Consider the following 15,097-nt stretch of genomic DNA (forward strand, 5'->3'; position numbering starts at 1 on the left):
CGCACCACAGCAGGTCACACCTACCCCTTCACAGCCCATTCACATACTGACAGCAGACACTCCTACATAAAGTGTCAATCAGTATTAGCTGATCCCATTCATACACACCGCCAATGAAGCAGCAGGAGCAACTTCAGGTTAATTCTCTCGCCAGAGGAAACATCTGAGCTGGGGATTGAACCCGCAACCTTCCCATTGAGAGAGACCTGAGCTGCTCCCTTATCAACTTCCATCTTTAACATTACATCACATTACTATTGGTGTTAGGGTTAGCATCAGGGCGGTCAAATTAGGGTTAGGGTAAAGTTAGGCTGGGGGGTTAGGGCTAGAGAGTTAGGGTCAGAGATAAGGTGTAGATACTCTTATACTTTGGTTTATTACAGAAAGTAGTGTCTTGTCATTAAAACGTTGCATATCAAAATAATTAAGCATTGTTTAACATTGTTGTCGGTGAACTGAACGAGTCAATTTGCAACCCATGAACTTGAATGTGAGCGAAGTTCACCCTGGAGATCACCCTGGTCCCAAGAAACACTGAAGTTGCAAGGTACAGAGAGTTCAAATTGTAAACTTTGAATGTGAACTGGTCCATTTTAATCAATGACAACTGAACTTTGAGCCAGTTATTTTTACGTGTTAACTTGCACAACACGGAAATGGAAATGATTTACAAGTTTTCAGGAAAACTGTTGACTTCACCTTTAAACTTGAAATGGCAGATCTGAAGAAAACTGTTCTACACATAAAGCAGAATAGAACAAAATATGCTCCTGAATGTCGGAGAAGGAAAATATCTCCTTCTCTTTGGCTGCTTGTGTTTTCACTATGTCGCTAACTGTCTCCTGTTTGAACAGTGCACAAGGAGAGGGCTTTAAGAGATGTCTTTACTGATCAGTTGGAGCTCTGAATAGTCTATGATTACATAAGTTGACCTATGTAGTTTACAATCGACCTGAAAGTATAAATGTACAAGTACTGGAGTAATTAAGCCTAAAATTCATTGTGGAGTGGAATAGTGTGAACTATATATTTATTAACACCAAATAGAAAGGATAAAAAAAAAGCCAGAAGAACTTTTTATTTACAGCTAATGTCTGATCAATAAAGCATGAGTTTGTATTGATTAAACAACCAATAAAGCAATTAGTTACATCTTTTGAGAAATGTTGCTTCATTACAAAATCGAAGCCCCTTAATTAAAAATACAATGAACACATCTTAGTCGTGATAGAGGAAGACACTTTTTATTTCATCTTTTACTATCCAACATAGCAACTTTTGAGGATGATGTGCTTGTAAATGTTTACTACCAGAACAAGCCCTGCTGGCTAGTTTGTTCTATAATTTATGAAGTCAACAAAGACTCTGTCGGGGGAAAACTGCTTCACATTTCAGATAAGTGATGTTTACTGGTAAACTGCATCCGAGTGCATGCTGGGTAGACCCTTAGACTGCAACTTCCCTTTTCAACCCATATCCAAAAACAGATGCAAAGACTAGCAGCACACCATGTGAGGACACAAACACAAACATCTGCTTGTTAAAACTCACGCTGCATTGCTGTGAAGCTACAGGCTTGACCGGAATAAAACTGGATCTCATCTCCAAAAAAAAAAAGGAAAAATCAAATGACTGTAAAACAAGTAACAGTAGAATCCAGAGAAAGACAGAGAAGTTCTTCCTCCACAAACAAGACAGCCACTCCACGAGGTCCAAACCAGTGCAACATCCAACTAAAGAGGTGTAGTCTCAAGGGAAATCCTGTCCAAAGACATTTTCTTTAGAAAGTTTTTAATTGTGATGGGTGCCGTAGACAGAAAACAAACCCTTTTCCCCGAGCCTGAATTGACTGCCTGAGCGAGCAGCCTTCTTGGTCTTGTTTCCAGAGACGCACTATGTGGCTGAGGTAAGGTGGTGAGCTGCTGTGCGTGACTTGCAGAGTCTCTCCCACCACCCACTCTGACAAAACGGGGAGGTGGGGGGAAATAGAAAAGCTCAAGGAAAGTCCCAGTGACGTTTCCCTCTGCACCCTCCCTTCCCTACATCTCTTTCCATTTTTACGTCCTCCCTCCCTGCTTTCCTTGTCACTAGTCCCTACACTCTCCTCGCTCCTTTGACAAGCATCGCTGCTTTTATCTCTCCTCCTACATAATCTATTTCTCCACCTGAACTACTATTTGAATTTTAGCATATTCTTGCAGATTTGCAAACCTACTTCCCTCTTTTGGAACAGAGCCTATTTGACATTTTCACATTGTGACCATTTCCTACTTAAGGTGGGAGTCTCAAATAAGCCTAGGCTACTGTTATAATATTTGAAAATAAGTTTTCCTATAAATTCACTGCTTTCCATTACCCCCGTAATTCAATCTATGGTGAAAATCTGTCAGTTTAAATAACCATTTTAATAATCAAAAGCTAAGGTAAGACAACAGCAATGGTAAGCATTCAACCACATAAAGCTAACAGTAATTAGGCTATATGCTTCCAGTTACAATAAAAGGATACAAAGCTTTTAAGATTCTGAAACGGGGCTCAAAAATTTGTCCTAGACCCATAACGGTTGAAGTATCACAAAGTAGGCTTTTTGTTACTGTAGCTATATATATAAGCTAACATTAGCTGTTGTCTTTCTGTAGGCTTAGCTAACTATAAATATAAGCTAACAATAGCTGTTCTCTTACTGTAGGCCTAGCTAACTATAAACATAAGCTAACATTAGCTGTTGTCTTACTGTAGCTTATGCATAGAAAAAAGTTCACATTAATTGTCCCACTGTAGGTCACGTGCTAAGTGATCAAATAATGTTTTGCCTGGGAATTTTTAGTAATCTATTGAGAAGCACTGAAATTGTAACAGTTTGACATATTTCTACTTTATGCTTCTTAAACACACCAGAAAGACCATAGCAACATTATAGTTTCCCACCCATGTCAGGGGACAATGGCCGCCACGTGATTTTTGTGAATGAGCATCTGTCTGACTCTTCAAATACTTAATCTCCATTCTTTTTGCAGTTCCTCTCTCTAAATGCAATTCTCTCTGTAACCATCTTCTCTTATAATCCGTTCCAGCCTCACAATCTTCCTTTTAATTGACTCCAATCTCATTTTTGATTCATTCTTCCTCTCTCCTCCTCCACCCCCGCACTGTCATCTCTGTCATCGTTTCTTCATTCACCCTCTTCATTCACAACATCCTCTATGCTGTTTCATCACCATCTTTCTCCTTCACTGTCTCCGTATGGTTTCCTTCCTGCTTCCTGTTCTATTTCATTTCTTTAATTTCTCTCTCTCTCTCTCTCTCTCTCTCTCTCTCTCTCTCTGGCATCTACAGAAGGCTTAGATAGGGCAACTCTGCATGCTCCCACTTCAAAGTCTCCTTCAGCGTCACAGTTTTGAACAAGCTGGATAATTTATTTTTGGTCAGAACATCACCTGAGAAAAGGGGGATAGTGCTTTGAAACCATTCCCCAACAGAAGTGTCCTCTTTCTAGCTCTGCCTTTGAGTATGTAACTTTGTGTATGTTAGGGCAAAGTGGTTTTCTCCTCCTTTTCCTACTTCTGCTCCTTTGGGCAAAGTGAGCAGAAACAAAGTAGAACCTGTTTATTAGTCATCACCAGCACAGCAGAGAGGACAGATTTGTTGGGCAAACTCTTTTTTTTTCCCACTCCACCCTCTTGACTTTATTTTTAATTAGCTGGCTGTGTTTCCTGCAGTGTTAGCCTCTTACAAGAGAGCTAACGCTAGCATTCAATACTTTCTAGCTAACACTACAGTTTGATAGTCTGTCACAACTTTGATTACATCAAGTGTGTTTTACTTCATGTCTTTTATATATTTTACCAAGAGTTAACAGTTGTTCTTGTTTTCTATCATGTAACTATCAAATGGTATCATATGCCCCAATAGCCCTCTGTTTTTTATCTTAGTTTCTTTTACTATCAATTGAGTTATTAGTCAAAACCTTTTAATAATAGAATCCCCTCCAAAACACACACACATCTTCCTTTACTCATCAGTGTAATGGTCATTTAAATATTGTAACTGTTCGTAAGAAATGCAAAGTATGTTGACTTTACAGCAGCATGTTGGGGCTAAGGAATAGAAGTTGTATTGAATTGGACAAAGGGCTAAACAAGGGTTTTCTGTACCTAAAAAAATAATCGAAAGTTAAGCAGCAGCAAAATACCGATTGGAATAAAGCCATGAAATGTGCTTTTAAATACCACTTTAATGTGAAAGTTAATAAACACTGAGCCAGCATCAGACCTCCCAAATCTCTTCCACTTTTTCAAAAACATGAGGCAAGTAGAGCTGAGATGTTGAATCTCAGTGCTTCATATATAAATCATCTGTTTCATCAGCACAGCCTGAAACACAGACGGTGCAGACACAGCGATAATGGTTCACACATACACACACAAACTTATAAAAGAAGACGTAATTCATTATGTTACAGTTTGCAGTGAGTAATACTGAGGTCATGTGAACAAACAGTTAAAGGGCATTAATACGTGGGCATGGCACGGGTGAGAACATTCTGTCTGAGCGTGTCTCTGTAGAAGTGTTCTTTAGCTGACGTGAAGACTAGAGACATTTTAAACAATGAAACGCTTTGTGGCAGACATCTTTGTTTGACAGCTTTGAGAAAGATTCCTGAAGTGATCAACGTTGAAATGTAAAAAGCATGCCGCCTCCTCTGTTCAACCACAGTAAATTACACAACATCCGGAAATGTCTTCAAATAAGACCACTGGACCATTTGCAAAAAAAGTGTTCTTCTTTTTTATCACAGTCTATAAAACTGATCAACTAGTCAAAGAATGTGTGTAGTGGATCAACTACTGCATGTGTCTGGTATTTTCTGTCTATGATTTTGTAAAGGTTTGAATTGAAAACAAAGAGTTGTGGGGTCTCTTATCAGAATCAGAATCAGATTTATTGTCCAGGTATGCTTACACACACAAGGAATTTAACTTCAGTGAACTGTGCTCTCTTATGAACAGGTACAACATTAAATATCAACAATACACAATAAGAAAAGACTAATATTTACATGATTAAATATGAAACAGTGCAGTGGTGAATAGTGAAAAAAATGCTGAAGTAACATGATAAGTAAAATGCAGTTATGTGACAGATGGCTCAATTAAGATGTTAATTACAGTATTTACATAAATAATTGTGCGTAGATTATTATCATATTATCATAGCGCAGTTAAAGACACAGGGGAAAGTATTTTCCTACAGCCAGTATTTTCCAGAATTCCTTCAGTAAATCCTGAGTTCAATAAGGAGGGTAGATTAGGGGGCAGGGGGTGAGTCATGGGTTGATATTTTCCACGTTGAGCTCAGACCTAAGAACACGCAGCTCATTATTTGATGTTTTCATCTTGGGACTGACGCGACCTTTGTACTAGTTCATGAGACTTAGGTAAAACTTTTTAATACTTGAGCTGATTATTGAGGCTTCATAAAGCTGAAGTCATTCACTTCTCATAAACAGTGAAGTGAATGAATCCTTTGCAGGCTGTTACATAAACACAAACCTACAAAGATTACATTATTACCACTGTTTGAAGTTGTGTTCATTCATATAATTAATCTTTACAGAAGAAATGCTGCACATGAGAGGACTATGCTGCCCTCTGCTGGACAAAAAGAAGAAACAATAACTCAGAGATGGAAAGAGTCTTTGGCTCAAAATGCTGCATCTCATCTTCAGCAATGGATGTTTTATAGAGGAATAAAGTCAGTATGTCTTTAATTATCAAAAAAATAAAAATAAAAAAGAGATAAAAATCAAAGAAATAACATTCATCCTATTCTGCTGCCATCTGTAAATACAGATCTGGGTGAAGCTGATTCATTTTTAGATCTTAACCAACAGCTTATGTCCTTATGAAGACAGTTGATGGGACCAATATGTCCACCATGGTGGGTGCTGATGCTGTCACAAATGCATTAAGCCCACTGATTTCTGCAAGCACCTGCACATTTTCCTCCATTTTCTCAGCGACAAGCACCGGCCACATGCTTCCTCCTGTTAGCTGCACACTAGGACTGAATATCAAACGCCACTGTGGGGCTAAATTATTCAAATATCTAACCTTTATTATTCTGAGGTGATGTGTTTTCTTCCTTGCACTCACAAGATTACAGAGAAAACGTGGCAAACGACCAAGACAAGAAAGTGAAGATTGGATCAGAAAGATGTGACCTTGAGCTGTACAGGACGCAAACATTTTGTCCATGAGTTAAGCTGAAGTGACAAATACTGAAATAGGAGCTGAGCAAGAACATTTCATTAAAGCCATTAATAATTCATGTCTGCTCTCTTGTTTCTACAGTTGGCTGCGTACAAAGAGCAAATGTCAAACACTTTAACCTGGAACATCCTGTTTCAGTGACCATGAGCATTAAGCTGTGATGCAGTGTGTTCTCCCCACCACAAAGTGGCAAAATATCCATCATACTAGATCCACCATTACCCTGAAAAACAATACACATTAGATAGATGATCATCCTGATAGCACAGCCGATCTGTGCTCTATATTATCAAAGTTTAGAGATGTTCAGAACAATCAAGCCATCCAAATCTGCTCCTCACCACTCGGATAAGACAGGAAGTACTCAGATGGATGATGGGGCTGAATCTCATTAAAAGATGAATTCACTTTACTGTCAGGCAAATCTGCAACACATCTCCTCTGTCTCCCTGCCCCTCTTCTTCAAACGTCGGCCAGAGCATCTTTGAAGACTCAAACTAAATCTAGTTCAAGCTGCAGGGCAGACAGGAGGAGTGCCAAATGTTACAGAGCAGAGGCAGAGTGAGGGATGAAAGTTACATTTGAAATGAGATGACTACTTTACCTTCATAAGAGATGACACAAAGGACTAGACTGTTAGCAGACAATGTTTTCACAGTAGTTGAGGGGATGGTTGATTTTTGAAATGTGACGTCTTATTTAGTTAGAGTGCAAAATGTTTCACTTGTGAGATGTTGTAAAAGTTTCAAAGATTATTTTATTTAAGAGAAGATAAATGATTTGATTACACTGATGACATTTTTAATTGCAGGAGTGATGATTTAGAGATTCAGAGACAAAGAGGACCCGGACAGAGTAAACCATTGTCTCAAAACATCACCTTTAAAGTTTTAACATTTGTTGCTTTTGATGGTTTGAAAACTTGGGTTTTCTGTTTTTGGGTCAAAAAATCCCCCTCTCCTTTTCTTTAAAATGACTCCTGTGTCTCGTGCCTTACTGCTTGGTCCCCAACAGTCTCACAGAGCAACGGGATGTTGATTGTATGCAGGTAGATTCACACGTGTGATACCTACACATTTATCATGTTCCCTCTGTTTGGAGAGCAGACGTTATTTATCTTGAAAGTTAATGCAGATAACTTTAGCAAAAGTAGGCCTTCCTCCTTTCCCACATTCTAATTTCTCTGTAGAATTATGATAAAGTTAAGTCCCTGGTGGTCATTTTTGCAGTTTCCTCAAAGTCTGCCCCTTAAGTCAGGCATGACTTGTCTTTAGTCATTACTGAAGCACAGTATCATTATAGCACACTTCAGTGATAGTGGCATGAATATTAGATTGTTGGCCGAGGCCCCCTGAATCATAACAACCATAATACCGTGTGATGTGTCTTTAAAGGTGCCAAATAACCATTATGAACCAGCCTCCCTTCTCTGCTCTTAATTGTGTAAAGTGATGTTTGAACAGCTTCAAATGTGTTGACACTACAACGCAGTAATACTCGTCTTACAATCATGTGTCAATAGAAATTATAATTTACACGACAGATTAGAGAGCTGCCAGCACAGTTAAACCCCTCATAGCAGATTTGGAGGGTGTTGATTCACTGCTCACATCAAGGGTAAAATGTCCCTTCCCACTTCCTGTACTTTGTTTTGTGGCAAGATTTAATGCGACTGTCAATCTGCTCTAAAATCTGACATGAGACTGTTCCCTTAATGTTGAACAAATGAGGCTCATAACAAGTAAAGACCCAAGTTTAAAATCTGTCAAAAGGTTATAATGAGAGGGTGGGGCAGGGAGCGCTGCCTGGATGACACTCGCCCCATAAATCTTCATCTTGTTATTCATAGATGAGGATTCATTTTTCTACAGTGGTTGAATAATGAGATGACAGAACCAGGGATCAATGATTAAAGTGAAATGGCCTTTGTTCAATCACATGACGCACAAACTTCCAAAGTTACATTCATCATAACAACATATATCCTCTGAGACCAGGGGGGAGTCTCAAACGTTAATACTGTACTGTTGAGTCAAGAAAAAAAATCATATTTCAAGGTTAAACAACATAAGGTTAGCATCCAACCACTTCTTAGCTAGCATTAGCCTTTCATAGTGTTAAATAATCAGATAGGAATTGCCTAAATTCCTTGCAATAGGAAATGTAAGCTAACTAGCAATGTGTTTAATGCTAAACGCTAAGCTGTTGCGACATAGCTGGAATACTGAGTTATCAAATGTTTTACCCTGAAATATTCCTGATATCTCTTAGACTATCAATAATCAGCGTCTTTTTCAGTAAAAGTAAAACAATTTGACAAGTTAACAGCAGCTTTCAACCAGGTCTTGGCTAGCATTATCCATTTACAGTGTTACTAGCTTAAGGTAATGTAAGCTAGCTTGGAATGAGTGAAATGCTAATGTTAGCTGTTGTAACTTATCTAAACAGAGTTAAGTGTCATAGAGTTAAGATAAGTTGTAATATGGAAGGTTGTCCCTCATGTTGTTAGTAATCTTTGTCTTTTTAGATAACACATTTGATAAACCATAAGCTAACAGCTAACATTGTCTTCCAACTCATTTCTGGCTGAAAACAGTGTCGTCTACACGCTACTCTCTAATGGTCAGGTAAGCTTTCTAAGAACGGGATTTATGTGCTATTTGGTTTTATCCTGAAATAATTGATACCTCTCTGGATTCTTACTATTGTCTTACAGAATTATTTGAAGACATTAAATTAATGTGTGATGAATTGAATCAAATAAAAAATATATAAAAAGGACGAGATTAGAAACTTGCTATTTGGTTTTGAAATTTTGAAAATAAACTACAGAATTGTTTGCTATCATGCTTATTTCTGATGTATGCTAAAGGGTTTCCATTGGAACCAAAATCATGCCATCATGAATTAAAAATCAAAATGGATATTGTCATTCAGTCCTTATAATCAGTATTTTAACAAATTCCTTGCAACATCGGCTTTTCTTCTCAACTTGAACGCACAGTGTCTCTCACTTAGCCTCTCACTATACTTCCCATCTTTCCCTCCACCAGACTGTCACATGATTGCATCAGTGTCACCTGGACTCTGTTACCTCTCTCTGATACATGGTGGTCCAGACAGCCGGACAGCCGGCCCCTCTCTGCCGTGGACATGCAGGACATAAAGCCCTCCCCTGGGATGGGCTCAGTTCCAGCTCTGTACTGTGTGACCCACTTCTTTGACAGCAGCTCTGTTAAAACTTTCACGAGTGCTTCTCTTGCTGAGCCACAAAGGCAAACACCGGGGAATGAAAAGAAAGTGAGGCAGAAGGGGCCTCAACATTGTGACTAGCACATGTTTATTTCTGCCATTCAGAAGAGCTGTTTATTTTATTCATGTTTTACAGTCCTTATCTTGTAAGTAGCCGTTGTCTTCAAATTCCACTCAAAACAGCAAGAAAATAAACTTAAAAAGCATTGAAAAGATAACTTCATCCACCAAAGCAAATATATAGTCAGCTTTTTCATGAACTGGTAAAGCATTTCAGAGCAAACACTTAACAAAATATCTGGTTTGCAAGTCTGAAATCAATGACTTGAAACTATCCTGTGGATCTGCAACCTATTTATTAAAGGAGCAAGAAAAATGCCTTTCATGTCTATATCTGCTCCTTTTTTTTATTTTTATTTTTTTATTATTTACTTTTTTTGTAGAATTTCCAGCAAATGAAGGCTCATTACTCTTGGTGGCGTCTGACTCTTAAAATATCGGCTAAGGTTTTGTTTGTAAGTTTGCTTGAACATACAAACAAAAAAAACTGAATATGGGTCCATTTAAGTCGTCTAGTTAAGACCATGTAGGCTACTGTAAATCAGAAATGTTCACTTTTAATTACCATAAAAAGGCCTGTTTCCTCTTTGCAAAAGATTTTTTAGAGTAATCAAAAAATGAAATAGCATTTTCTCTTACAGTTGTGTTAAATTAATGTATTATATAAAAACTAACTACTTGATTTAGGAAAAAAGGGTTTCCATATAAAATAAATGTAATATCACTCCTTAAATTGATATAAATGTACACTTTCTTCAAAAATGTCAGTTAACCTCACATCAGATGTGCTCAATGTATTTAAATGAGGACCAGGAAGAGAACCTAAAAATGAATAATGAAAGATTTCAGCTGTTTCTAAACATGTATGATTTGCACAATTCTGAGTAGAATCATCAGTGTGTTGTAAACAAGGCTGTAAAATAAGATATTCTCAGAGTGATAAAAAGCTGAAGTGTTCATGTCCTGCACACTTAGGCCTTGCAAACTTGGTTTAAGTATCCTACCATTCAACCATTCAGTTTAAATCTCTCCTATACAGTTCCACATGTCAGTCAGTATGAACTCAGATCTCTTAAAACAAGACGTTGTCGGGGGGAAGAAGGACATGACAGGAGAGAGAGGTGATAATTGACAGTATGACACAATCTTTTCTCACCTCAGCACCATGGGACAGACTCCTTTTCCTGAAGGTCGGCGAGGGCTCGGCTGATTGTAGAGGGGTCAGACCTCCGTTCTTCAACAGCTCCCTTGAGGGCGACTTTGGTACAGTCCACACAGGTACACCATCTGAAACATCAAAAGGCAGCGTCAGAGCTGAATGTGGACTAAGAGTAAACAACAGTGAGGAGGAGACGCTCAGGATCTACTACTATATCATTTCTTCTTTCCAGTTGTGAGAAATAATGCTTGATCTTTAGATTGATCAAATAAATATGCAACAGAATCAGAGAGGTACTCATATCATATCATCCTCTAGATCCTTTTTATTTCTGACAATCAATATCAAGGGGCTCATAAATAGCACTAAATCAAGTGTGTGAGATTTACATCAGGATATTGTGTGTGTTGGTGTGTACTGTACTAAAGTCCAGAATACAGAAATGATCAGAAAGATGATTATTTTTTTCTCAGGACCACAAACAATCAAATGTTCTGTAGAATTATTATAAATCTGCTTACTGAGCCCAAACCATTTCTTGCAAATAACTGCAGTGGCAATAAAGTCTATAAATAATCTTTTTCATTTTCTGCTGTCTTCCATTGACGGATAGTGTATCACACAACTGATGATTCAACTTGTTGGTCTTTTATTAGATCAGAGCTTGCAGTAGTTATAAGCAAATAGTTATAAGTAATTGTCTTTTTATTGTCGTGTTTACATTTGAAAATCCTCCCTAGCTTCTGGGCAGTTTTGTGTCCTAGGAATACATGGCAATGTATGTTGTGACTTTCCGTCAACTTCATATTTTTTGACTTCATACACTTTTTACACATACATACACAGATTATGTGGCAGATAAAATTAGATTTTATTTCTCTAGTATTTTTTTAATGGATTTATTTCAAATTATTCACTGCAGATCGAGTTATACCCTATTTCTAAGAAAGTACAGGTCCATGAGTAACAACCTTATGTGATAAGGTGAAAAGTCTCATGCTTCATGCCAAACACAGGAAGACTGGATTACAGCCTAAAAGGCTTAGCCATCAAATTCAGTCACTACCTCTGACAGCCTCATAAGATTGTGCTCATCTATTGCCCTGATCACATGTTTTTTTTCTCATGTATGTACACCTCCATTGGAAAACCAATTTGCTCTTTGCAAGTTTTCTCATTTAAAAGCCTCTCATGTATACCAGAGTATAGTAGATCATTTTCCTTTAAAGTACTATTAACAGTTCACATGGCCTTCTCATCTCCAGTCCCAACACTTGGGTTAAAAGTCTAATTCACCATGAGGCCATTCTTTGATATCCATTAGTGAGGCGCAAGCCGTGCTGACACAGGTCGACACGCTGGAGAGCCTGAGGCGAGACTGTCTCGACAAAATGTGCTGATACAGCCCTTGGGCCTAAGCTTTGGTCGACTGACAGTTTCATTGACAGGAACCTGAAGAGTGTAAGTGAACCTTTTCCAAAGATACTGGACTCCCACATAAAAGAGATATGAGCAGGGGGAGGTCAGCCCGTAGGCAAGTGGATGTGAGTTGTAAATACAGTGCAAATTGAATTTTTTGAAAAGGTTATTCTCCCGAAATTTTGAGGTTGATATATTCCAGAGAGTGGGTTTTAGGGGTTAAATTTCAAGAGTAGTTTGATTATACAAACACAATTTATGGCAAATTAGTCTGTTTTCTCTGTGATGTCACAATGTAGCACCAGAAGTAGAAACACTCAGTGAGCAGGGGGATATCTGGACCATTGGATAGAGGCATGCAGGTGAATACAAAAGCCGTCGCAGATCAAACAGTGGAGGGACAAACATTCATGCAGTAGCTGTTTCCAATGGCTTTAACCTTTCATTTCTGGGCTGTGACATCGATTAAGATTTTTCAGATGCATTCACATTCAACTCTTACCTTCTTCTTACCCTCACTGTTCCTTTTAATGTCAGTTTTTTTAAATAGTCTATTTTATGCTTGACTCGTTTTGCTAAACTGAAAGGGAAGGAGTGAGCAAAGTTAATTTCCTTTATGGATTATCGTTCCCTTAAAAGAAAAGGTTCTGTGCGTGGGTGACAGAAAAAGGGGTTGGGCTTCAAGCTCTTGGTACTAACAGAGGAGAGGGAAGAGGGGCTCCAAAAAGAGAAAGAGCGAGTGGAAAATTCTCTGTGACATCAGCTGATAATACAATGCTGTCTGGTTTGTGATTGGCAGGTTTTGGATTGGCATCTAAAAAAAATCCTTCAGGTATATGATGCTCTCGGTGATTAGAGTTGGCAACAACAAATTGCTCTGGTTTTGTAGAGGAGCCCGGAGGGACAAACGTGCTGGCCAAACTCAGTCCAATCTCATGCTCTGCTCTAAACCCAAGAAATGTCGTATCCATGCAATGGAAAAAATCTTTCCTGTTTGTGCGTATCAAAACCATTGAACCAACCAACTGACCAGCCAGCTGCTACCTTTATCAGCTGGATCAAATCTAGATGCTGCCCATGCCAATGCACCATATTACCTATCATACGGCAAAACTGAGAACCTAACAAAAACTCCTCACTGATGTGTGGGGGATACATGCCGAAAGCGGGGAGCAGATGGACCCCCACAGGACTTATCAGCCAAGCAGCGGAAGGAAATAGGTTTGTACTTGCGGCCCGGTGGTCCCACTCCACACCAACCCCTGTCTGATGAACAGGTGCAGGGCAGGGTGACTGTTGGTGCAAAGAAAAGACCAGCAAACTGTGAGGACTGGCTGATTGGATGGGATCTGGCACCCACCTAAATGAGGGCCCCAAAAGATCTCTTGAAAGACGGAAGTGCACCACAACTTCTTGGCCTACAATGGATTCCAATAGGCCCCAAGAAGGGACAGAAACAATAATTTTTTTCCATGTTTATCTAGTTTCATGACATTGCATTTTCAGCATGTTCAGCAACATAGCCCATTGGTTTTACTCCCCAGCCATGCACATCCTCGAGCTCTCCCTTAGGCATCCCAGAACTTTCCCCAGTAAAATGGAATAACGCCTTCAGTATCTCTGGGGTTGCCCCAGGTTCTCCTCCCATTTGGATTTGCCTGAAATACCTCCAAAAGGAGGCAGCTCCAAGGCATTCGCATCAAATGATTTCTTTCAAGAGAGGACTGTAGTGGTGCACATAGTTCTCTGCAGATGATTAAACTCCTCACACTACTAGGTGTGTTCAGCCAGAAAGCAAGGTGGATTTAAGAGGTTACACAAACCAATGGAAAGTCAAGAAAGGACAGACATCAGTCAATGAGAATACATTGGGTAGCCCAAAATGAGGCAGCAATACTCATACTTGCCATACTTATCCCAGAATTCACAAACAGAGACGAGACAAAAAAAACAGAGAGAAAACTGCCACCTGAACTGTTGTACATTTGGTATATTGGCAGTGATTCAACATGGACATTAAGTAAGGCAGAGCTACCACATTTGCCTTGCTTTCTGTCGTAACACATTTGTACCCATGTTTGAAGTTATTATTCAAAATCAAAAACATGAACAGAAACTTCCCAACCAACAGATCATCCACTTCTTCAACATACCTCAAAGCCAAACTTTGCAACTATGGCCATACAATCATAAGAGACACATATCAGGTTTAGTTATTAGCCATGTAGAACAATCAAGTGCAGTTCAGTTTTGAACGTATGCATACACATGCACCGCCATTAAACACACATTGAGTTTTGTTTGTTTTGACAACAGCAGAGTTGAAGATTATGCTACATGTACTTGATAAATTTCAATGGGCATCTTAGTGTTCTTCTGGATGGCCACTGGGATCCATTATAACTGCTGTAATTCTGTAGACACACCTTTCAAGCCTTTTGGCAGAGAGTGTTTGGTACTCAATAGATTTTAGAGGAGTACAACCATAAATCAGCTCTAATCTTCCCTGGAGAAAACATTAACAGTCTCTATGGAAGCTTAGCAATTAAAAGACTGTTAATGGATTATAAATATCCTTCTGTACCTTGGAAACCAGGAATATTCCACTGAGTTTCTTGTTCTTGTTTGGTCTTACAACAACCTTAAGTAACTGTTCCTGAATTCTTATCCTTGGGGTTATGGTGATAGAACCAACCACAGGCTACAAATGGTTTTAATTGTAACAACTTTATTGGATTGATAGAGACCTGGCACAGAGAGCGTTAACAAGGCAGAGGTCTGACATTTTAGGCACCAGTGTGGATTCCTTTGGCAAAGACTTAATCCCTTGAGGAGATTTGGAAGTGCATAGTGTCAGTCATTATGTTACAGTTTTTCGATTCCCACAAAAACCCTGACTTATTCTGACATGCATGAAGGGAGATAGTCAGAAATT

At 38.9% G+C, this 15,097-nt stretch overlaps 1 protein-coding gene across 2 annotated transcripts in view; it reads right to left on the bottom strand.

The window, feature by feature from the left end:
* Positions 1–15,097, bottom strand: part of LOC109988694 (oxysterol-binding protein-related protein 10) — a 72,296-nt gene that overhangs the window by 11,633 nt on the left and 45,566 nt on the right. For both annotated transcript variants that reach the window (XM_065948364.1, XM_020640267.3), the window contains exon 7: positions 10,741–10,871. In XM_065948364.1, the coding sequence (XP_065804436.1) occupies positions 10,741–10,871 (131 nt within the window). The remainder of the gene's footprint in view (positions 1–10,740; positions 10,872–15,097) is intronic.

Source organism: Labrus bergylta, chromosome 19 (assembly GCF_963930695.1).
Source record: "Labrus bergylta chromosome 19, fLabBer1.1, whole genome shotgun sequence".
NCBI lineage: Eukaryota > Metazoa > Chordata > Actinopteri > Labriformes > Labridae > Labrus > Labrus bergylta.